Genomic DNA, 21,618 nt, shown 5'->3' on the forward strand with positions numbered 1-21,618 from the left:
GCTGCCCTCTTGGGCCTGGTGGGGCATAGGCTGTTTGTGGAAAGTCAAGCAAAGCAGCTTCCTTGCTAGGCCCCCAAGGGCAGGGGAGTTGGAATTTGGTGAGGGACTGACACAGTGTGGGAAGAAGGACCTATGTTTCAGGTTCTACTGGGAGGAAGTTAAGGAGGTCCAAGAGAAGCTTCCTACTAAAGGGATCTTAGAGTCCATGATGAGGTATATTCATTTTCTGTTGCTGCCTAAAATTAACCACAAACTTCATAGCTTAAAACAATACCCACTGGGGCACCAGGGGCTCTGTCAGTTGAGCATTCAGCCCTCGGTTTCGGCTCAGGTCATGATCTTACGGTTCGTGAGTTCAAGCCGTGTGTCAGGCTCTGTGCTGATGGTGCAGAGCCTGCTTGGAATTCTCTCTCTTTCCCTCACTGTCTACCCTCCTCCCCCCACTCTCTCTCTCAAAATAAATAAAAACTTTTAAAAAATAACCATTTATTTGCAAATCTGTAGCTCAAAATTCCAGCACTGTGTGACTGGGTTTTCTATTCAGGGTATCACACAACTGTGATCAAGGCTGAGTTCTCTGAAAGGTCTGGAGGAAAATCCATTTCCAAGCTCATTCAGGCCATTGGCAGAATTCAGTTCCTTGATTTGTAGGACTGAAGTCCCAGTTTCTTTGTAGGCTGTCAGCCAGGGGCCAGACTTAGCTCCTAGAAGCTGCTTGCATTTCTTGCCATGTGGTCCCCTCCATCTTCCAAGCCAGCAACAGAGACTCTCCCCCATGTTGACTCTCTCTCACACTTTGAATCTCTTTTGCCAGGAAGAATCCCATTCCATTTAAGGACTTACCTGATTAGGTCAGGCCCACCAATGATAATCTCATTTTAAGGTCTATTTATTTGGTACCTTACCTACATTTGCAGAATTCTTCTATAGAACATCCAGATTAGTGGTGGACTGAATAACTAGGAGAAGGTATGCATACACCATGGGTCCTGGGGGCCATCTTAGAATTCTACCTACTACAGAAAGTGGGCCAAGAAAGTAGATGATCCTATGAGAAAAATGCTAAACCAAGAGGTGCTAAAATGTGCAGTTGGAGCAAAGTGTGGGAGATGGGATGGCATTATTATTTCTCCTGCCCCCAAACCATTTACCTTGATTCAGTGGTGACACCCTGCTTTTTCCTTTGGGAACCACTCCTCCTTCATCCTCTGGGTGAGTCTCTAGTGCTTCCAGTTCTACCTTCAGTTCTAGGCATGGGGGTGTGGCCTAGGTCTGGCCAATCAGAGCATGGTATCTCTAGACCATAGCCATTGGTTCAGGGATAAGCATATACACAAATTTGGCCAGAGTCAGCCTTGGGACTTTTGCCAGAACTTTGGGAAAAAAGATACTTTCTTCCCACTCATGTCACCAGGAATGCAAGCCGGGAGATGTTGATTTTGTACTGCTTGGGGAGACACTGCCTGAGAAGGAAACCTACACATAGGAAAAGTAGAACAAACAGGGAAGGAAGGATGGAGGGATGCTGTGGGAGTCAGCCTCCAAGATGTTCCCTACTGATGCTCATCTCCTGGATTTCATGCCTTAGTATAGTTTCTTCCCACATGAGTTAGAGTCAGAGCTGTTCTTTGTGTCCAATAGAATATGGCAGAAGTGATGGTTTTGCTCAGCCCAGGTCATAAAAAGGATTGCAGTTGCTCACTCTGGGGGAAGCCAGCTTGCCATGTTGTGAGGACACTCAAGCAACCCTACAGAGAGGCCCATGTGGGGAGAAAGTAGTCTCGTGCCAACAACCAACACCAGTTTGAATGAGCCACTTTAGCCTGGGTGGCTCAGTCAGTTAAGTGTCCGACTTTGGCTCAGGTCATGATCTCAGGGTTTGTGAGTTAGAGCCCCACCTTGGGCTCTGTGCTGACAGCTAGGAGCCTGGAGACTGCTTCGCTTTCTGTGTCTCCCTCTCTCTCTCTGCCCCTCCCCCACGCATGCTCTGTCTGTCTCTCTCTCTCTCAAATGAATAAACATAAAAAAATTTTTTTTTGAATGGGCCACTTTGGAAGTGGATATTGCAGACCCAAACAACATCTGGCATGCAACCTCATGGGAGGTCTCAAGCTAAAACTACACAGCCAAGTTGCTCCTGAATTTTTTTTTTTAAGGTATAATTGATTCTCGAACCTTGCGGACAGTGAGAAATAATAATTGATTGGTTTTTTTTTTAAGTTTATTTATTTATTTTTGAGAGACAGAGAGCACTAGCAGGGGAGGAACAGAGGGAGAGAAGGAGAGAGAGAATCCCAAGCAGGCTCCATGCTGTTAGTGCAAAGCCCGACAGGGGGCTCAATCTCACTAAATGTGAGATCATGACCTGAGCCAAAATCAAGAGTTGGACACTTAACTGACTGAGCCACCCAGGTGCCCCAATAGTTGTTTACGTTTTTTTTTTTTAATGTTTATTTATTACTGAGAGAGAAGAGAGAGAGAGAGGGGTGGGGAGGGACAGAGAGAGAGGGAGACACAGAATCCGAGGCAAGCTCCAGGCTCTGAGCTGTCAGCACAGAGCCTGATGTGGGGCTCGAACTCACCAACGGTGAGATCATGACCTGAGCTGAACTCGGACGCCTACTGACTGAGCCACCCAGGTGCCCCAAGTTTTTTTTTTTTTTTAATTTATTTTGAGAGATACAGAGAGACCCAGCAGGGGAGGGGAAGAGAGAGAGAGAGAGAGAGAGAGAGAGAGAGAGAGGAGAGAGAGAGAGAGAGAATCCCAAGCAGGATCCATGTTACCAGCATGGAGACTGAAGCAGGACTCAAACCCACAAACCATGAGATCATTATCTGAGCCAAACCTGAGAGTCAGACACTTAATGGATGGAGCAACGCAGGTGCCCTAATTGTTGTTTTAAGCCATAAGTTTTAGGGTGATTTGTTACCAGCATTTGATAATTAATATAGATGGATTGATTCCTAATAACTTACCCCATCCTTCAGCTGAGGTGGGAGTGGGCATGTGACCCATGTCTGGCCAATCAGAACACTGCCTCTCTCTGTCCTCAGTGATTTGTTCAAAAGGAACACCTGACCCCAATCAAATTGGTAAGAGGCAGCCCCAGGATTTTTGCTGGAATCTTTAAGACAGAGGCTTTCTCTTTCCATAGAAGTTGCCTCATTGGTAAGAAGTGAGCATGGAGCTGCTGGCAGCCAGCTTTAACACCTCAGAGAGAAAACCTGCCTGAGAATAAAGACAATACAGATTAAAAACAGAGTCAGAATATGGGAAGGACAAATTTTGAGTGACACCATTACAGACCTGGGATCCAAAGACAAAGTCAGAACTACCACCTCTTCTCTTAAGTTACTTGAACCAATAAATTTCCCTATTTTGCCTAAGCCACTTTGAGTTGCAACCAGAAGTCCTAACTGATGCAAGAATTCATATATTGTTACCAGGAAGTTTCTAAAACAAAACAAAACAAAACAATACTTCCCATGATCACTCTGTAAGTCAGTAGCTTAAAGTAGGGAAATAATGACCTTAGAAGTAGGGACTGGAAAAACAAAACAGCAGTGAACCTGAATCAGGAAACTTTCAATTTCATCGAGGCCACTGACTCCCCAGTGTGACCTTTGGTCAGGGACTCAGCCCCTATGAACCTTAATTGCCACACCTCTTTAGGGAGGTAGAGGCACTCATACTGTCTGGCCAGCTTGTTGAGATAGCTGAATGGGAATACATTTGAAAGGGTTGGGGCGCCTGGGTGGCTCAGTCGGTTGGGCGTCCGACTTCAGCTCAGGTAACGATCTTGCAGTCCGTGAGTTCGAGCCCCGCGTCGGGCTCTGGGCTGATGGCTCAGAGCCTGGAGCCTGTTTCCGATTCTGTGTCTCCCTCTCTTCTCTCTCTGCCCCTCCCCTGTTCATGCTCTGTCTCTCTCTGTCCCAAAAATAAATAAACGTTAAAAAAAAAAATTTTGAAAGGGTAGAGCCTGGCATACGGTAAGGGCTCAATCTACAGAAGTTTGTAAAGAAACTTTCCCATATGGACACACTCCCCCTTCTCAGCAATTTCTACACAACTGCCCCAGTTCTCCCTGCACACCTGGGTGTCTTCCATCAATTTTGGACTAGGGAAAAAAGGCACCATCTTCTTTCCCTGGCTTCTATCTTTCTACTGCTGGGGTGTGGGTCTATGGGATGAGAAATAGGAAGCCATAAAGTTCCTGCTCACAAATATCTGGATACACACACACAAAACCCCACTTCTCTCTAGCAGAGACGTGGGGCATAAATTTCAAGAGGTGACAGAACTGCCTCTTCAAAGACACGTTTAGGGGTTCAGAAAGTACCTGGACTACCATCTTTCATTCCTTCTCAGTTGGTGGCACCATTTTTCTCCTAGTTATTCAGGTTGTCAGCATGGAACCTTTGTGCAAATGGAAGCCACTCCTTCCTCCAGACAAGTGCTATCTGGCAGAACTTTCTGTGATGATGGAAATATTCTCTGTGCTGTCCAATATAGTAGCCACGAGTCACATATGGCTATTGGATCTCCTCAAATGTCACACCCTGAGACCATTCCCCCTCACTCTTTCGTATTTTGTCTTAATGTCTTTTTTCTTTTTTTAAGTTTTATTTATTTTTGAGAGAAAGAGCAAGTAAGGGAAGGGCAGACTCCCACACAGGCTCTGCACTGTCAGCATGAAGCCTGATGTGGGGCTCAAACCCATGAACCGTGAGATCATGAGCTAAACTGAAACCAAGAGTTGGACGCTTAACTGGCTGAGCCACCCAGGTGCCCGCGTCTCAACAGTCAATTACTCTCTGAGACCATCCTATTTATTTGATTACTTATAGGATTAACCTTTACCCCCCTTCTAGCACGTAAGCAGAGAGCTTGGCTATCTTGCTAATACCACTGTATTTCCCAGCACCTGGCTCAATGCCTAGCACAAAACGGGTGCTCTGTATTTTTGGATGAATGAATGGATAGGGATCAGAGAAGCCTAGCTGAATTCGGCTCTGCCTTACTCTCACTACTCTCTCAGTTTGGACAAGCCTCCGTTTTCTGGTGTGTAAAGCAGGAGTGGGATATCAGCCTCGTTTTCTTCCTGGCCTTTGGCGTAGAGTCAGCCACTGGACTTCTGGCACTCCTGTTCCCCACCTGTATAATGGGTGTGAGTTCATCCAAATGTCTCGGGGTGGTAGCGCTGCCTTATAAGGCAGCAGAGGCCGAGGGCGGGCGAGGCCGTGTGGGTGGAGAGAAATCACAACATCCGGCTGCGGGGGCGGGGCGGGGGCCGGAGGCTGGGGAGCCGCTGGGGAGGACGCCAGTCTTTTTTGGACTTCTCCCCGCTTCCGATGTGCGCTCTCCAGAACGGGCCAACCCAAAGAAATATGGCTGGACACATGGTCCAAAACAGCTTACAGTCAGCCCGCAGGAGGCTCAAGATAGCAAATGCATCCCCTACAAACCCTAGAAAAGTCAAGACTAGTTAGAGGGACCCGGGCCACACCCCTATTTGGTGGTCCAATCAGGGTTCAGTGCTGAGGATGATTGACGTTTATTTTATCCAATAAAACTCCAAGATTTCAGGGCGTGACCAAGAGGACCCACCTCTGTTGTCCCCGCGGAGGGCTCGGCCCTAATTGGCAGTTCGCTACCCTACGAAGGTCCAGAAATTCGAACCTAGGGGCTGAACCCAACCTCGGACCAACCAGGAAGAGGTGACGTATAAAGTCCCGCCTCCCTGCTCCTTTGAGCGAATCCCTGGCGCGGAAGGCGGGGGATGACGAAGAGGCTGTCTAATGGGAAGACGGCGCGGGGAGCGCCCGCCCGGTTATTGGTCTCGTAAAGTAAACAGAAGGCGGGGCGGGGCGGGCCGGCGCCCGGGTGGCCCCCGGGAGGGGGCGGAGTGTTCGCGGCGGGCGGCGGCGGCCGGGGAGGCCCGGGAGGCCGCGGCGCGGTCACTGCGAGCCGAGCCGAGCCGCGCCGATCGCCATCCGGCCCCGGCTCCCGCGAGCGATCCCGGCCGGCGGCTCGGCCCGGCGGGCCCGGCGGCGCCGCAGCCCATGGAGCTCGAGAACATCGTAGCGAACACGGTGCTACTCAAGGCCCGGGAAGGTGAGGCGGCCGAGAGGGCGGCCGGGTGCGGGGTACGCGGGCGCGCGGCCTCTGAGCTCGGCTGGCGCCCCAGCCGCCAGATCCCCTAGGGCAGCGCGCTCCGCGCCCCGCACCCCGCGCATACGCGAGCCCTTCCGGCCGGTCGTCCTCTGCACCTGCCCCGGGTGCCGGGGCCCAGGAAGGGGCGGGGGTCAGGCCACCGCCCTCGCGGCGGGGGGTGGGGGGGGTGAGGGAAAGAGAGAGGAAGGAAGAGGGAAGGGTGGGACCTGGGTCCTTGGAGAGCCTCTCTGAGGCCTCCCCCAGGTGATAGGTGAGAAGATGCCCCAAGAAAGGGTAGCCTACCCCACGTGCCTCAGGCCCAGACCCTGGCGCCCAGCCTGGACCCGCACAAAGTTGGTGCAGGATAAAGGTTTGAAGAATGAATGAACGGAGCCACCGCAGTAGCACAGCTCACTCGGTTTGGGGAAACGGCTGGTCACATATGCTACCAACATGATTGCCACTTGTCTCGTGCCTCAGGACACTGGGTACAGAGGTGAATGGGTCATGAATTTTGCCCTCAGAAAGCCCACGGTGTAGAGGGCCAAATGGGCACAGAAATAAGCGGGAGCTGAGCTTTGAAGGAAGAGAGCATGTGGGGCTGGCAGGACTGTAAGTGCAAGGCCTGGCAGAGGGATCAAGTCTGGTGAGTGTGTACTGAGCTTCCCATGACTCCCATCCCGAGTGATACTAGGCACCTGGCCTCTGAGGGTCATGGGGGACACAGAGGACCAGACTTGGTCCTCACTGCCTTGTGGTCAACCTGGCCCTCACCTGTCATTGTCCACTTCAGTAACACAATCACAGAACACTCCTTCTATTATGTGCCCTGTCCTGTCTTGGGTGCTGGGGACCAGCAGTGAACAAGACCCTTCTTTTTGGAGCTCTAGAGCAGGGAGGTCATGACATGGTCATTTTCCACTCTTTGCTGGGCTTCCAGGCTGAAAGAGTCATCTGTTTCACTTTTCTGCTCCATTTTACAGGTGGGAAACTGAGGTTCAGACCAGGGATTAGCCCCCAAGTCATACGGTGAGACTGTGGTTGACCCAGGCCTAGACACAGGATGCCTCCAATACAGTGTGTAGGAAGCCGAGACAAGCCCCCAAGTGGCACAGCATCTGGTACCCCCCTGCCTGCCCAGTGTGTGTTGCTCCCTGGGAGATGCTGCCTGGAAATAGGCATGGCAGGCTGGGTCCTTAGTGCCCAGAGCCTTTTTTTTTTTTTTATCTCTTGTCCCTTATCTAGTCTCAGGGCTAGGCCTTCCTCCTAGCCTCTGGGGGCATCTGCCGATTCTGTTCTGCCTCGTCATCTAGCCAGCTAGGGAGGAGGGGTGGGGAGAGCCTGGCCAGGCCTCCCTCTCTAGGGCTGTAGCCAGTTCAGGCCTCGGGCCTGCTGAGAGCACTGCTTTGCCTGGCTGGAGAGTGTGGCACCTCCTGACGGCCTTCTTCAGGCCATGGGTGAGGCATAGTGTGGTATGGCCAGACCTGGACTGATGCCTCCCCTGGAGAACACTTACCCCAACCTGGTTCTGCCCCTCCCACCTGCATGCTCTAAATAAGTCTCTTCTCTCTAAACTTTAGTAACCCTTTTTGTAGAATAGTTGGGGACAGGACATACAAACTTAAAGAAATCCCTGTTGTCATTGAGTCCTAAACCCTGGCCCATAGACTGGCTCCACTGGAATCCCTTCATTAGCTGGCTGACAGCTTAGGGCCTGGCCTTTTCCAGCTTCCCAAGGGATATGAGGCCCTAAGTGGTTTGGGAACCCTTGGTGTATGTATTCAGTTGACACCTAATAGATGGCTGGCATGGCGTGTTTGGGGTGGGAAAGGAGTGTGGGTTGTAGTCCTAGGGAGCTGGGTTTGAATCCTGCCTCTGGCACCTCCAGGCTTTGTAATCTTGGACAAATTGATTCCTCATTTCAAGGCCTCCGTTTCCTCGTGAGGTTATGCCTAGTCTGACAGAATTGCTATGAGAATGAAGTGGGGCAGCATTGGGGGTGTGAGCCCTTCTTTAGTCCTCCATCCTTTCCCAGGCCCCCAGAGGCATAGGGAGGGGGCCAGGCTAGGTTGGGGAGGAGCCCCACTGACTCTGGTGGCAGTTCCAGGACAGGATATTTGCATGTGACTCTTGCTACTGCCTTGATGTGGCTGGGAGGAGGGGGAGGAGGAAGTAACTGGTGGGGGGAGGCCAGCGGATAGAGGGTTGGGTGAAGGACCTGTGGGGGTGGGGGAGGAGTTCCCCTTCTGGCAAGGCCTTGCCCCGGGTTGGGGGTGGGGGTCTGTTGCTCATTCAGAATGGAGCAATGGCTGTGGAGTATGCTGGGTGCAGGCCGCAGGAGAGCTGCTAGCAGGTTTCCCAATGGGTGCCCTGCAACATTTCCTCCTCCCGACTGCTTAGGTCACAGAACCCATTGAGGGACCCAACTCTGCCCCTTCCCTTGAGCAGCCCCTTCCCTTGTGCCACCTGCCTTCAGCCAGGGCATATGAAAACAAGGCTGGGTAAAGCAGAGGGGAAACTGAGGCCAGGCAAGGAAAAAGTGGCTGCCTGAGGTTGCCATGAGTTGTTGGAGCTGAGGGCCACCTCTTGCCACAGCCCTACTGGGTACTGGACACAGACTCTCCCAGTCTGACAACACCTCCGGAGGTAGCTTTGGATCTGAAGTAAGTATGGAGAAGTTGAGGCTTATAGAGGGCAAGTGACAGGCCTAAAGTGCGAATTGGAGATTCAAACCTATGTCTGTGGGGCTCCAAGACTCAGGCCCTTCTATTTTCAACCTCGTGGCCCATGGACCACATCTGGCTAGCTCTCTAACATGTTTAATTTATTTAGATGCAATGTGTTTTTACAAAAAATAGGAACCAGTATTTCATATAATGTCCGGAGTCTCAGCTAAAAGGTGAGAAGAGCTGGCCACGCTGAGTCCGTATTCCTGCCTGGAGGAAGGGGCATGCCCAGTCCAGTTCACTACACTCCCCACCATTCCCTGTTGTCTCCCATCTGGCCCACATTTTACCTACCTATCTGGCTCTGTAGGCATTTGAGCTGCTACCCTGGTCTTAGCAGCTACAGATAGGGTGTCAACTAGGTAAAATGAGGCAGGTATCAGGGCCACGGAACCCCTTGTGTACTGGAATCCTGAGTGCCAGCCCTGCAGCCACCACCTTGTTTGAGTCTCTGATAGCTCTGATTCAGGGCCAGGTATAGGGGCCTGAAGCCTTCCTGGTGACCCAGGCTGCCCTCTGCCCCTGGCATCTCTGAGGCATGTCCCACATGTCCTAGAATCTCTCCCTTCTGTGCCTTGACTTACATAGTTCCCACTGCTGTCATGTCCTCTGCTTTCTTCACCCGGGAAACTCCTACCTGCCAGAAAGCAGCTAAGGTTTCCTGGAAACCCACCGTCACCCGGTGACCTGTCCTTATCACCCCTGTTGGATCTTCCAGCCCAGGAGTTCAGGAACCCCTAGCAGAGGGGCCCAGGGGACGGTGTGTGTCCTAGAGCCCAGTGAGGGCATGCTGAAATGTGTGGAATGAAGGCCTGAGGTGCCTCCTAGAGTGTGCTGTGCCTGGGCTGAGCCCAGAAGGCCAGGTCTCTGGGCTGCACTGAGCGGCCAGGGGAAGCATGGTGGCAGCGGGACTTGAGATCCAGCACCTGTTTGTTCCCACAGGTGGTGGTGGGAATCGCAAGGGCAAAAGCAAGAAATGGCGACAGATGCTGCAGTTCCCCCACATCAGCCAGTGTGAAGAGCTGCGGCTCAGCCTCGGTGAGGCCTGGGTGGAGGCCTGGGTGTTCTGGGGGAGCCTCCCCTGAGACCTCACCCCGAGGCAGAGGGGCAGGGTTGGGGGGGGTCTGGGGAGCAGGAAGACTGAGGCTGCAACACCCAACCCAGTTTCGGTTCCTGGGCCTGAGATGGGTGGAGAACATAGTACAAACAGGACAGCAAGGGGTGTTTGGGGTAGGTGGGAGGGTGGGGGAGTAGGGCAGGGTCAGATTTGGGGCAGTCTGAGAGAAGCAGAGGAAAGGAGAGTCATACCTGGGGTTTGAGGGACAGAGGGTAAGGTGGAAGCTGGAGTCAGCCCACAGATTGATTGCATGAGGAGCCCCAAGCCCGTGCTTAGCATAACCCTGCCCCGAGCAGGGTGAGTGGCAGGTGGGGGGGCATCAAAACCTTGACCAGAAGAGGGGCCAGGACGCCAGTTCCTGCTTATCTTGGCTGAGGCCCCAGGTCTGCACAACCCCCAAGGTTGCCTAGGCCCCTCTGACAGCCTGCACGTGGGCAAGGAGTATACCATAGCTGCTTCCACTGCCTGGGAAGGAGGCTTAGCCTCGAGCTTGCCGGAAGCCACAGCTTCCTCTTGCACTTTCGCCAGGCAAGCAACAGGTTTGGGCCTAGCCTGGGCCAGGCCGGAACCTCACAACCACACCCAAGCCCAGCACTGTGATGTATGTAGGTGGTGTGAACCAGGAGATAGCAGTGGGAGGTGAGGGCCCAGCTTTGGAGCCATACGTCAAGCTGTGTGACCTTGAGTTAATTGCTTAGTTTCTCTGGGCCTCAGAGTCCCAAACTGTGTTGAAAATAATAGTTGTGCCCACCTCAGTGTTGGGGTGACGGTTCTAAAGGAGATAGTGGCTTCCATACTGCAGGGCTAGAAGCTACTGTTGGGGCCAGGGCTTGGCAGTATGGATAGGAGTGCCCTGCTGGCAGGCTCCAGGTCTGGGAACCCAGTAGCTCCTACCCCTGCTTGCAGAGCGTGACTACCACAGCCTGTGCGAGCGGCAGCCCATTGGGCGCCTGCTGTTTCGAGAGTTCTGCGCCACGAGGCCTGAGCTGACCCGCTGCATAGCCTTCTTGGATGGAGTGGTGAGTGCAGCCCAGCCCAGCCCCGAGGGTGGGCAGAGGTCCCTAGGTCAAGTGTGTCCCATTTCCCCACACCTGTTGTTCTGCCCAGGCCCCAAGCTTCTCTGCCTCCCACCCTGCAGGCTGAGTATGAAGTGACCCCTGATGAGAAGCGGAAGGCTTGTGGGCGGCGGCTAATGCAGAATTTTCTGAGCCACACGGTGAGTGAGCAAGGATGGAGAGATGACGGCAGCGGGCAGAGCTCAGTGATGAGGAGAGGAATGACCACAGCCTGGGCAGAGAGTGCCCTGGAGTGTCTCCCGGTTCACCAGGCAGACCACGGGCATGGAGCCCAGGAGGGTGGGCCAGGCAGCCTGCCAGTGGCTCTGCTTCACCCTGCCTCAAGGGTAGCAGTGGAACTGAGTTCAGCAGCTGGGCCGGCTGGCACACCACTAGCCTACAGCTGCTCCTAGCGCAGGTCCAGAATGTTGCCCATCTCTGCCCTGGGTGTAGGCACCTGGCAAAGGGAGCCCCCTGCACTGACCTGTTTATTGCCTATCTCCAGGGTCCTGACCTTATCCCTGAGGTCCCCCGGCAGCTGGTGACTAATTGCTCCCAGCGGTTGGAGCAGGGGCCCTGCAAAGACCTCTTCCAGGAGCTCACCCGGTAAGCCTCTCCCTGCCCATTGGCCTGGAATTGTGTCCTGAGGAGGGGACTTCCGTGGGCCCTGGAAGGCTGTGAACAGCTCAGTAGCTGGTGAGGGAGCTCAGCCTCTCACCCTGGCCCTGCGCTTGCTGTGTGAGCTTGGGCAGGTTGCCTTCCCTCTCTATAGAATCTTCAGCTTTGGCACAGATGAATGTCTCCTGCTTAGTTGGGTTAGTAAGAGGGTTGGCCAATGACGCTGCCCTTTAGGCCGAGAATGCATATAACAGGGGGTCCCGTCCCATCCAGCTGAGAACCTGGGGTGTTGGGGGCTGACTGGTGGGCTGGGCCCTCTCAACAGGCTGACCCATGAGTACCTGAGCATGGCCCCTTTTGCCGACTACCTCGACAGCATCTACTTCAACCGTTTCCTACAGTGGAAGTGGCTGGAAAGGTGAGCTCCCTGAAGGCTGGCCCACGGTAGGCCAAGTTGCTAGGGCTCTTACGGGCCTTGGGCCCCTGCTCAGCCAGTGTTTGCTCCGAAATCCCTTGCCTACAGGCAGCCAGTGACCAAAAACACCTTCAGGCAGTATCGAGTCTTGGGCAAAGGCGGCTTTGGTGAGGTAAGTGGCCAGGCCAGAGCCCCTGATGGAGTGGGGAGGAGGGGTATGGTAGGCCCTGGACCAGCCCCCCCCCCCCCTCCCCTTGAGCTCCTATAGCCCCAGGAAGGACACAGCTGGTCCCTATTTGCCCATCTACCTTGGCTACAGGTGTGTGCCTGCCAGGTGCGGGCAACAGGCAAGATGTACGCTTGCAAGAAGCTGGAAAAGAAGCGTATCAAGAAGCGGAAAGGGGAGGCCATGGCACTCAATGAGAAGCAGATCCTGGAGAAAGTGAACAGTAGGTTTGTAGTAAGTACAGACAGGAGACCCTTCCCTTCCCCCTGGCCATGCACTTGCCCTGCCCTTCTCACTTACCAGGCTAGGTCCCTTTCTGTGCTGCCCTGTCCCCACCCTCAGAGATGCCTGGGAAGGGTCGGTTTGGGGTGTTGACACGAGGCCTGGGGAGCAGGCTGGGCCCCAAGGAGTGCCACTGAGAAGGATTTTTTGGGCGGCTGGTGCCAGCCCTGCCACTGGGTGGCCCATGGCCCCTGCTTGAGGGCTCGGGTCCCCTCGGCCACAGGTGAGCTTGGCCTATGCCTATGAGACCAAGGACGCGCTGTGCCTGGTGCTGACACTGATGAACGGAGGCGATCTCAAGTTCCACATCTACCACATGGGCCAGGCTGGCTTCCCCGAGGAGCGGGCTGTCTTCTATGCTGCGGAGATCTGCTGCGGCCTGGAGGACCTGCACCGGGAGCGCATCGTGTACAGGTCCTGGGCTTCAGCCCTCCCTGCCAGGGGCTGCAGCTGGGCATGGGTGGAGGCCGCAGAAGGATGTTGGTGTGCTGGGCCTGTTGTTGCGGGCATGAGCCGGTTTGAGCCCTACTGAGCCTGGGCTTGGGGCTCCACGCTTGCCCATGCCGGGCAGACTTGAGAGCCTCTGGGTCTGGCTCACTCATGTGAATGCTAGTGTCATCACCCGTCTCTGTATAACCCTGCGCCAGTCAGCTCCCTGCAGTAAAATGCACAGAGCCTGGCATGCAGGGCTTGGCAGTGGGGAGCTCTGCCTATTGTTACCGGCAGTGATTTCATTTGAACCTTACAACAGCCCCATGACGGGGACAGATGAGTAGCCCCATTTGACGGGAAAGGTAGAGTCAGCCACCAAAGTGGGGTGAGGGTGGGACCCTGTTAACACTAGTGGTGAGTAAGGCTACTGGTGCTATTCCCCCGGATGGGAGCTGCTCTCCACTTGCCTGGGGATTCCCAGGAAGGAATCCTGGCTGGGTAGATCCTTCAGCTGCCCCCTCAAGTCAGAGCTGCTATGAGTGAGGGCAGGGCTATCTCTCACCCTGGCAATAAATGGCTCCAGCACCTTGCTGCACATTCCATCCCAGGAGACAAGTGAGCTAGGAGGGGGTGGTGTGCCGTTTGGCTCCTTGGCAAACTGAACAACATCTGACCCTGCCCTTCTCTCCCCACAGGGACCTGAAGCCAGAGAACATCCTGTTGGATGACCATGGTGGGTCGGGGGTGCACAGAGGTGGAGTGCAGTGGAGTGGGGCAGGGTCTGGCCCACCTGTTCAATGGGCCCCCCCAACTTGTCCACCCACATTCAGGTCACATCCGCATCTCCGACCTGGGGCTAGCTGTGCACGTGCCAGAAGGCCAGACCATCAAGGGTCGTGTGGGCACTGTGGGCTACATGGGTGAGTCTTCCTCTACCCTGGCCCCCCTGCCTCCTGGGTCCTCTTGCTGTCCTGGGCTGGGTCCCACCACTTCTGTGGAAGTCTTCTGTGTCTCAGGGAATAGAAAGAACTGATATCCCTATCTTAGAAATTAAGAGACCAGGACTCAGCCAGGAACCCACACACCTGCAAATCTGCATCATTCATTCATTCACCAAATACTTACTGAGCTCCTACTATTGGCTAGGCCTGCAGGTGGCTACCAGAGAAAGATGAGAAGGTTGAGAAGTCTTCCCTTCCCCTGATCTACCCAGATTCAGGGAGGGAATGCCCATCTGTGGTATGGGCCAAGATGTGGCCCTAATATTCCCTTTGGAGATCATGTGACACAGCAGATAGAGCCCCAATTACAGGCCCCACCTCTTGTTGTGTGTCCTTGGACCACATACTGCTGCTCCTATGCTCACTTTGCCCAACCATAAAGCAATCATACTGGCTCCCAGAGTTGCCTTTAGATAAAAGGTGGTAGGAGAGGCAAAAATCCCATGTGCCCACCCTGGCAGGCAGTAGGTATGCAGTAGAGGAGTTTCTTTCTTGTTTCTTCTCTCTGGTATTAAATCCAGAGTTTGCAAACTGGTAACCACACAGGCCTAATGTGGCCTACATTTGTACTTAAATCAAATTGTTTTTAAAACAATTTGAGGGCTGCCTGGGTGGCTCAGTCAGTTAAGCATCTGACTCTTGGTCATGATCTCACAGTTCGTGGGTTCAAGCCCCATATCAGGCTCTGTGCTGCCAGTGTGGAGCCTGCTTGGGATTCTCTCCCTCTCTCTCTGCCCCTCCCGTGCTCATGCTCTGTCTCCTTCTTTCAAAATAAATAAACATGGTAAAGAATAAAACAATTTGAATTGGTTGCCAACATTTGATACGCCAGACAGCTTCCCATTAAAAATATGGATTTCTGACTTCTCTTGAAAAATCAGAAGACCTGGCCTCCTACGGGGCCACAGTGCTCTCTTTGATGGGGCATGTGCTGTCCTACTTGCTGAGGTTCCCACCAGGCTGCTGGTAGTGCCTGCCTGGCGGGCAGATATTTGAGCTGATGCCCCACTGTGCTGGGCATTCCCAGGGCCCCAGGGCTTGGTTCCTACCTCCTGCCCAGCCCTAACTTCTGTTCCACCCTACCCAGCTCCGGAGGTGGTAAAGAACGAACGGTACACATTCAGCCCAGACTGGTGGGCACTAGGCTGCCTCCTATACGAGATGATTGCCGGCCAGTCACCCTTCCAGCAGAGGAAAAAGAAAATCAAGCGAGAGGAGGTGGAACGGTTGGTGAAGGAGGTGCCTGAAGAATACTCAGAGCGCTTTTCCCCTCAGGCCCGCTCGCTCTGCTCCCAGGTATGGCAAGCCAGCAGGAGGCTGACGGGCTGGGGCTGGGGGCACCAGGCACCTCTCCCAGGTCCCTCTGACTGCCCCTACCCTGCCACAGCTCCTGTGCAAGGACCCTGCTGGGCGCCTAGGGTGTCGTGGAGGTGGTGCCCGCGAAGTAAAGGAACACCCCCTCTTCAAAAAGCTGAACTTTAAGCGGCTGGGAGCTGGCATGCTGGAGCCACCCTTCAAACCTGATGTGAGTGCTGTCCACTCCTGAGGGTAGGGCCAAGCCTGGGTGGGGACTCAGGCCCGGGGTTCTTAGAGCAGTGGTCAGGCCACCTTCAGCGCAAGTGTCAGAAAGTGCAACTCAGATGGGCTGGCCAACAAAACAATTCATTGAACTCACACAAATAAAAAGCCCCAGGATAGATAGAGTTTTTGGCATACCTGGATCTGGGGCTGCAACAACACTGTAGGAATTCTGTCTTCCTTTCCCTCTCCACTGTACAGGCCAGTGTGCAGTCTTTATTCTCTGACTACTCTTGCTAGGGTGCAGCAGTAGTGGACCAGCAGTTCAGGTCCACATCCTACTAGCTCAGCCAGCCTGGTAGACAGAATGTATACCTCTTGCCCAATTACTTCAAAAGAAGTCCTGAAAGGGGGAAAAAAAGTAACCCTAAGGCTAGTGCTTATTGCCACAGATTGCTCAGAGGCCCGCCAGTGATCACGGTTGGATCACTTGCCCACCTGAACCACTGCCAGCCAGGGAGGTTAGTTTCCCAAAGGAAAACCAAGACGCCATTGCCAGCGGGGGTAAGGGCTATTGGACTGGCTGAATATTGGCTGCCCACTATACCTGGCAGTGCTGACCTCTCCCTTGTAGAGTCCTACCCATTTACTGAGCATCTCAGTGGGTCAGGCATTCTATGGGCAGAAACATCCTTGAATCATCATATTCCAAGGGGCAGAAATCCATCTGAAACTTAATTATGTCCAACAAGGAGCTTATTGGTTCATTTGGCTAGAGAGCCCCAGAGTAGGGCCAACATCAGGGTTTCATGCAGTGTTGCCAAGACTTCATCTCTTGGCTGTGCTTCAACCTGTTGATCCTCTTCCTGCTGAATTCAGACTTCTCTGTATAAAGTCACAGGGAAGGTTGTGATTGGCCAAGATTAGGTTATGTACTTGCCCTGCTCCCTTATGTAAGAGGACTGGGTCCTCTGACTGACAGTTCACCAGGAACACTGGGGAGTCAGGAAGGTGATTGGGAAGGCTGGATTGATGACTGTCAGCCACACTGGTGATCGTTTATTCCAAATTTCTGAATTTGGAATGCCCATATGTGCCAGACCTCAGAGATCATGAGGTCAACAGGACCCAGTTCTGCCTTCATGTTGTAGTGGGGAGCATGTGAAAATAAAGCAGTAAATGAAAAGGAATATCAGGTAGTGTGAAGTGCAACAGAAAAAAAATAAATCAGGCTAAGAAGACAGTAAGGAATGATGACGAGTGGGAGTATTTTTAGACAGGGTGGTCTCTGAGGTGCTGATGGTTAAGCAGAAGCCTGAAATATGTGAAGGAGAGAGCCGTGCCAAGTTTTGAAGTATGAGTATTTCAGGGAGAAGGAGCAGCCTCGAGAGAGAGAACAGTGATGAGGCCAGTGTGGCTGGAGTGAGCATGGGCTGGGAGAGGCGTGCAGTCTTTTTTTTTTTTTTTAATTTTTTTTTTTTTTATTAAGTTTATTGATTTTTGACAGAGACAGAGTATGAGCATGAGCTGGGGAGGGTCAGAGAGAGTGGGAGACACAGAATCCGAAACAGGCTCCAGGCTCTAAGCTGTTGGCACAGAGCCTGACCCAGAGCTTGAACTCATGAACCATGAGATCATAACCTGGGCCAAAGTCGGACGCTTAACCAACTGAACCACCCAGGCACTCCTGTGCAGTCTTATTCTAAGTGTGACAGGGGGGCCTTTGGGGAATGTTGAACAGACATGTGAGGTGTGGGGTGGGCCTAGAGGGGGTGAGTAGAAGCCAAGAGTCCAACTAGGGGGATGCGGCTTGTGAAGGATTGTGTTTTGTGGGCCTCACAGACCCTGGGGTGTGGGCCTTGCAGTGAGTGATTTAACTGAGAGCAGCCTGCCTCAGGTCTGGCCCCGCCACTTGAGTTTGCTCCTGCTTCCCGCTTCTGGTGCACATCATCTCATTTAACCTGGAAGTCATCCCATCACACCTGGGTCTTTTATTCAGAGTTAGAAAATCATTGCTCTGGAATTCAGCTCTTTAGAAACAACAGATGAGGAGCAAGTTTGATGATGATATCATTTCTAATAGCTTTGTTGAGATTTGATTCACATATCTTGTAATTCGTTCATTTAAAGTATATAATTAAATGGCTGTTAGCATATTGGGAGTTGGGCAGCCATCACCATAATCCATTTTAGAACATTTTCATCACCCCTTCCCCCCTCCCCCGCCCCCACCCAACAAAAACCCCATGCCTATTAGCAGTCATTCCCCATTTTCCTCTCCCTGTGGCCCTGGCAACCACTAATCTATTTTCTGTCTCTACGTATTTACCTGTTGTGGAAATTTCATGCAAATGGTGTTATATGATATGTGGTCCTTGGTGACTGACTTCTTTCACTTAGCATATTTTCAAGGTTCATACAGGTGATGTAGCCTATATCAGTAGTTTTGTTCCTTTTTTACCACTGAATAACATTCCATTCTATGAGTAGGCCATATCTTGTTTATTCATCAGTTGATGGGCATTAGGGTTATTTCCACTTTGGGCTATTATGAATAATTTTGCTATGAACATTCACATGCAGGTTTTGGTGAGGATGTTTGTTTTCATTTCTCTTTGATATATACTTAGGAGTGGAATCGCTGGCTAATATGATAACATTACATTTAACCTTTTGGGGAACTGCCAGATTGTTTTCTAAAGCAGCTGCACCATTTTACATTATGATGTTGTTGGGTTTTTTGTTTGTTTTGTTTGTTTTTATTTATTTATTTTTGAGAGAGAGAGAGGGTGTGAGTGAGTGAGGGGCAGAGAGAGAGGGGGAAAGAGAGAATCCCACATAGGCTCCGCACTATCAGCACAGAGTTTGAGGCGGGGCTCGAGCTCACCAACGGTGTGAGACCATGACCTGAGCTGAAGTCAGATGCTTAACCAACTGAGCTGCCCAGGTGCCCCACATTATGTTGTTTCAATTGACATTCTTTTAAAAAAAAATTTTTTTTTTTTGAATGTTTATTTTTGAGAGAGAGACAGAGACAGAGCATGAGCAGGGGAGGGACAGAGAGAGGGAGACACAGAATCCGAAGCAGGCTCCAGGCTCTGAGCTGTCAGCACAGAGCCCGACATGGGGCTCGAGCCCACGAACCGTGAGATCATGACCTGAGCCGAAGTCTGACACTCAACCAACTGAGCCACCCAGGCGCCCCTTAATTGACATTCTTAATAATAGGACTTAGAAAATAATATAAAGATGAAAAAGACAGTGGCCTTCTGGAGTGAGGTGAGCTCCCAGCAGGAGCCCCAGGGGTGTGGGGAGTTGGGAAGACTGTTCTAATCCTCTGGTTGGCCATGAAGCTTGAGGGGATGGAGCAGGCCATTGGACATCATGGGACAGAGGGCCTATCGATAGCTCCAGGTCCTGCATGGGGACACTCAGCTGAAAGGACCAGCTAAGATTCTGCCTGCACACACGTCACCAGGTGTACCCCCAGACAGCCGTGTACAGGTGGGGCAGTACCTGTCGCTGATTCCCCAAGGCACTGTGGGGGCTGGTTGGCTGCAGCAGGTTAGCTACCATCAACTGGAAAAGGCATGGCTTTTACACAGCCTTATCAGTTGAAAGCAGTGAGGAGTAATGATTCCTAGTTTATAGAGGGAAATGGCCTCAAAGAGAAGGGACTGCCATACTTTGGAAGGGCATGGAGTATCTAGTTTCTGACTCCAAACCAGAGAGGGCTGCAAGGGTCCAGGCATAACCAGGCCAGGGCTGGAGTGATTTTCAGGGCTGAGCTGCCCATATGCATGTAGGTGGGCGGGTGTGCATGTATGCGTACATGTGTAGCAGTTCCTGACTGCTACTTCTGTCCCCACCAGCCCCAGGCCATTTACTGCAAGGATGTTCTGGACATCGAACAGTTCTCCACAGTTAAGGGTGTGGAGCTGGAGCCCACTGACCAAGACTTCTACCAGAAGTTTGCCACGGGCAGTGTGCCCATCCCCTGGCAGAATGAGGTAAGGGCCTGCCTAGCTGGTAGGATGAGGCCCCGAGGAGCAGCCCTGGAGGCAGCTCTCACAGCTCCCTGTTCTTTGGCAGATGGTGGAGACCGAGTGCTTCCAGGAGCTGAATGTCTTTGGGCTAGATGGCTCAGTTCCCCCAGACCTGGACTGGAAGGGCCAGCCACCTGCACCCCCCAAGAAAGGACTGCTGCAGAGACTCTTCAGCCGTCAGGTAACTCCCAGAAGTGTCCTATCTTGGCCCCCAGCTTGACTCCAGGGGACAGTGGGTGGGAGGCAGAGCCGGTGCCCGCATGTGCTGGGAGTGGGCATCCTCCAGCCATACCAGGGGTGCCCAGGGTCTCTGGCCTTATTCCCGCCTGTCCCCTATACCTGGCTGGGCTCACGGCCTCTTTTCTCTTTCCAGAGGTGAGCAGTGTGGGCTCCCCGTGGGTTGGCCTTGCTGCCCAGCCTCGGGGAGCCACGGGCAGCCCTTCCATGGCAGAGGCGAGATGTGGGCGAAAGAAGTCTGGTGCCCGCTCCCCCCCGCCCCCCACTACTTCATTCCCTGCACCCTGGCACCTTCAAGCTGCTAGCCTTGCTTAGCCATCTGTCTCCCCATGCCCTGCTTCCACCAGCTCCAGGGGAGAGGGTCTGGACAGGGTCTTGCTCTGGCAGAGCCTGAGATCCACCTGGACCCTCTTACTTCAGCCTGCTGTGAGCAGCCTCTGCACTGATGTCCACACATGTCTGGCCTGAGCTGCTGTTCCAGGCCCCTCATGGGGATTCCCCCACCCCAGAGCATGGCTCCAGGCAGTTCCTGGCAGGGCCGGCCTGGGTGATGGCACTGGTGGCTAATGGCACTCGCTCTGCCTCTCTCCCTCCGTGTCTTCCCCATCCCTCCAGGATTGCTGTGGGAACTGCAGCGACAGTGAGGAAGAGCTCCCCACCCGCCTCGAGCTCCCAACCCGCCTCTAGCCCCCAGCCTGAGGCCCCTACCGGTGGTTGGCGGTAGCAGCTACTCCGAGCGCTGTTTACAGTTTTGCACAGTGGTCTTCCCCATTGTCCACTCAAGTTGTGGCCTGGGGAACACAGCCGGAGCTGTCCCCAGTGTCCTCTGCCCCTCAGCCCCTGGTCTGGCTGAGTTTGGCAAGGCCTGGGCTGTCCCTGGGACAAAGGTGCGTCCCTTCAGCTCTCGTCCGTGGAGCTCGGGGCTTTCTGTATTTATGTATTTGTACGAATGTATATAGCAACCGGAGCGTTCTTAAGACCTACCCTGGAGCTGGCAGAAGGGCCACTGCCAAACTCAAGGCTCCTTGGGCCCAGCTCGGACAGGCCGAGGCTGGGTCAGGCAAGGCCCCTGAGCCCCCAGCACTGTGCTCGCCACCGCTGACCTCTGAGTGAAACTCATGCCTGCCTCTGCTGCCCCGGGCTCAGGGCTGTCACCTCTGGGGTCCGATGCTGTCCCTCATCAGCACTTGTCAAAGCTGGACTGGGGCCTCTGTAACCCCTAGGCCTGTGCCAAAGTGTGACCAGAGACTGGGCTGACCCTGGGACCCATCAGTCCACTGCCCAGGCTATCCCAGATGGGTCTGCCTCTGCCTTCCAGCTCCCAGGGCACCTTGTCCCTCATGCTGGGCCCTGTCCTGAAGACACCTCTTGCAGAAATGCCCCAGCCCAGGCCATGGGAAGTGGGGGAGGTTGTCCTTAGTCAACTCTGAAACATTCCAGACTTCCCCTCTTAACAATAGACACATGTGCCCAGCAATAATCCCTCCCTCCCTGTGTGTGCCTGTGGGGTGTGTGTGTGAGTGCAAGTGTGTGCGTGTGTGTGAAGTGGGTAGGCTGCGGTGTGTACCTGCACCCCAGGCCCCAGTTCTGGTCCTTCCCAGATTGTGATGGCCATCCTGGTCCCAGTGTTAGGATAGCATGGGATTATAGGGCCCTGGTTTTTCCGTATTTAAAGCCAATTTTTATTACTCATTTTGTCCAATGTAAGCTGCCACGTGTCTCTGAGTGAATACAGTCGAGCACAAACCTGGCCAGCTGCCCTGCCTGCCTCTTTCTTGCTCCTGGTGTTCC

The 21,618-nt window shown here is 53.4% G+C and overlaps 1 protein-coding gene across 2 annotated transcripts; it reads left to right on the top strand.

Annotated features, from left to right (window-relative positions):
- The first annotated feature begins 5,894 nt into the window (after positions 1-5,894).
- Positions 5,895-21,577, top strand: GRK6 (G protein-coupled receptor kinase 6). Of its 2 annotated transcripts, XM_058724742.1 has the most exons (17): positions 5,895-6,115; positions 9,823-9,918; positions 10,904-11,016; positions 11,136-11,213; positions 11,558-11,658; positions 11,996-12,088; positions 12,194-12,257; positions 12,405-12,545; positions 12,817-13,007; positions 13,721-13,758; positions 13,856-13,945; positions 15,114-15,322; positions 15,414-15,551; positions 19,417-19,554; positions 19,637-19,771; positions 19,964-19,965; positions 20,443-21,577. In XM_058724742.1, the coding sequence occupies exons 1-17, from the start codon at positions 6,064-6,066 to the stop codon at positions 20,549-20,551; spliced, it is 1,788 nt and encodes a 595-aa protein (XP_058580725.1). In that variant the 5' UTR covers positions 5,895-6,063; the 3' UTR covers positions 20,552-21,577. The 2 variants fall into 2 exon arrangements, with proteins under 2 accessions (XP_058580725.1, XP_058580717.1); XM_058724734.1 differs by lacking the exon at positions 19,964-19,965 and having other exon boundaries at positions 5,896-6,115.
- The last annotated feature ends 41 nt before the right edge of the window (positions 21,578-21,618 follow it).

Source organism: Neofelis nebulosa, chromosome 1, assembly GCF_028018385.1.
Source record: "Neofelis nebulosa isolate mNeoNeb1 chromosome 1, mNeoNeb1.pri, whole genome shotgun sequence".
In the NCBI taxonomy this organism is placed as follows: domain Eukaryota; kingdom Metazoa; phylum Chordata; class Mammalia; order Carnivora; family Felidae; genus Neofelis; species Neofelis nebulosa.

Coding starts and splice junctions, on each gene's coding strand:
- GRK6 (XM_058724742.1), top strand. CDS start 6,064: ATGGAGCTCGAGAACATCGTAGCGAACACGGTGCTACTCAAGGCCCGG. Junction 11,017..11,135: donor TAGCCTTCTTGGATGGAGTG/GTGAGTGCAGCC, acceptor CCCACCCTGCAG/GCTGAGTATGAAGTGACCCC. Junction 15,323..15,413: donor CCCGCTCGCTCTGCTCCCAG/GTATGGCAAGCC, acceptor ACCCTGCCACAG/CTCCTGTGCAAGGACCCTGC.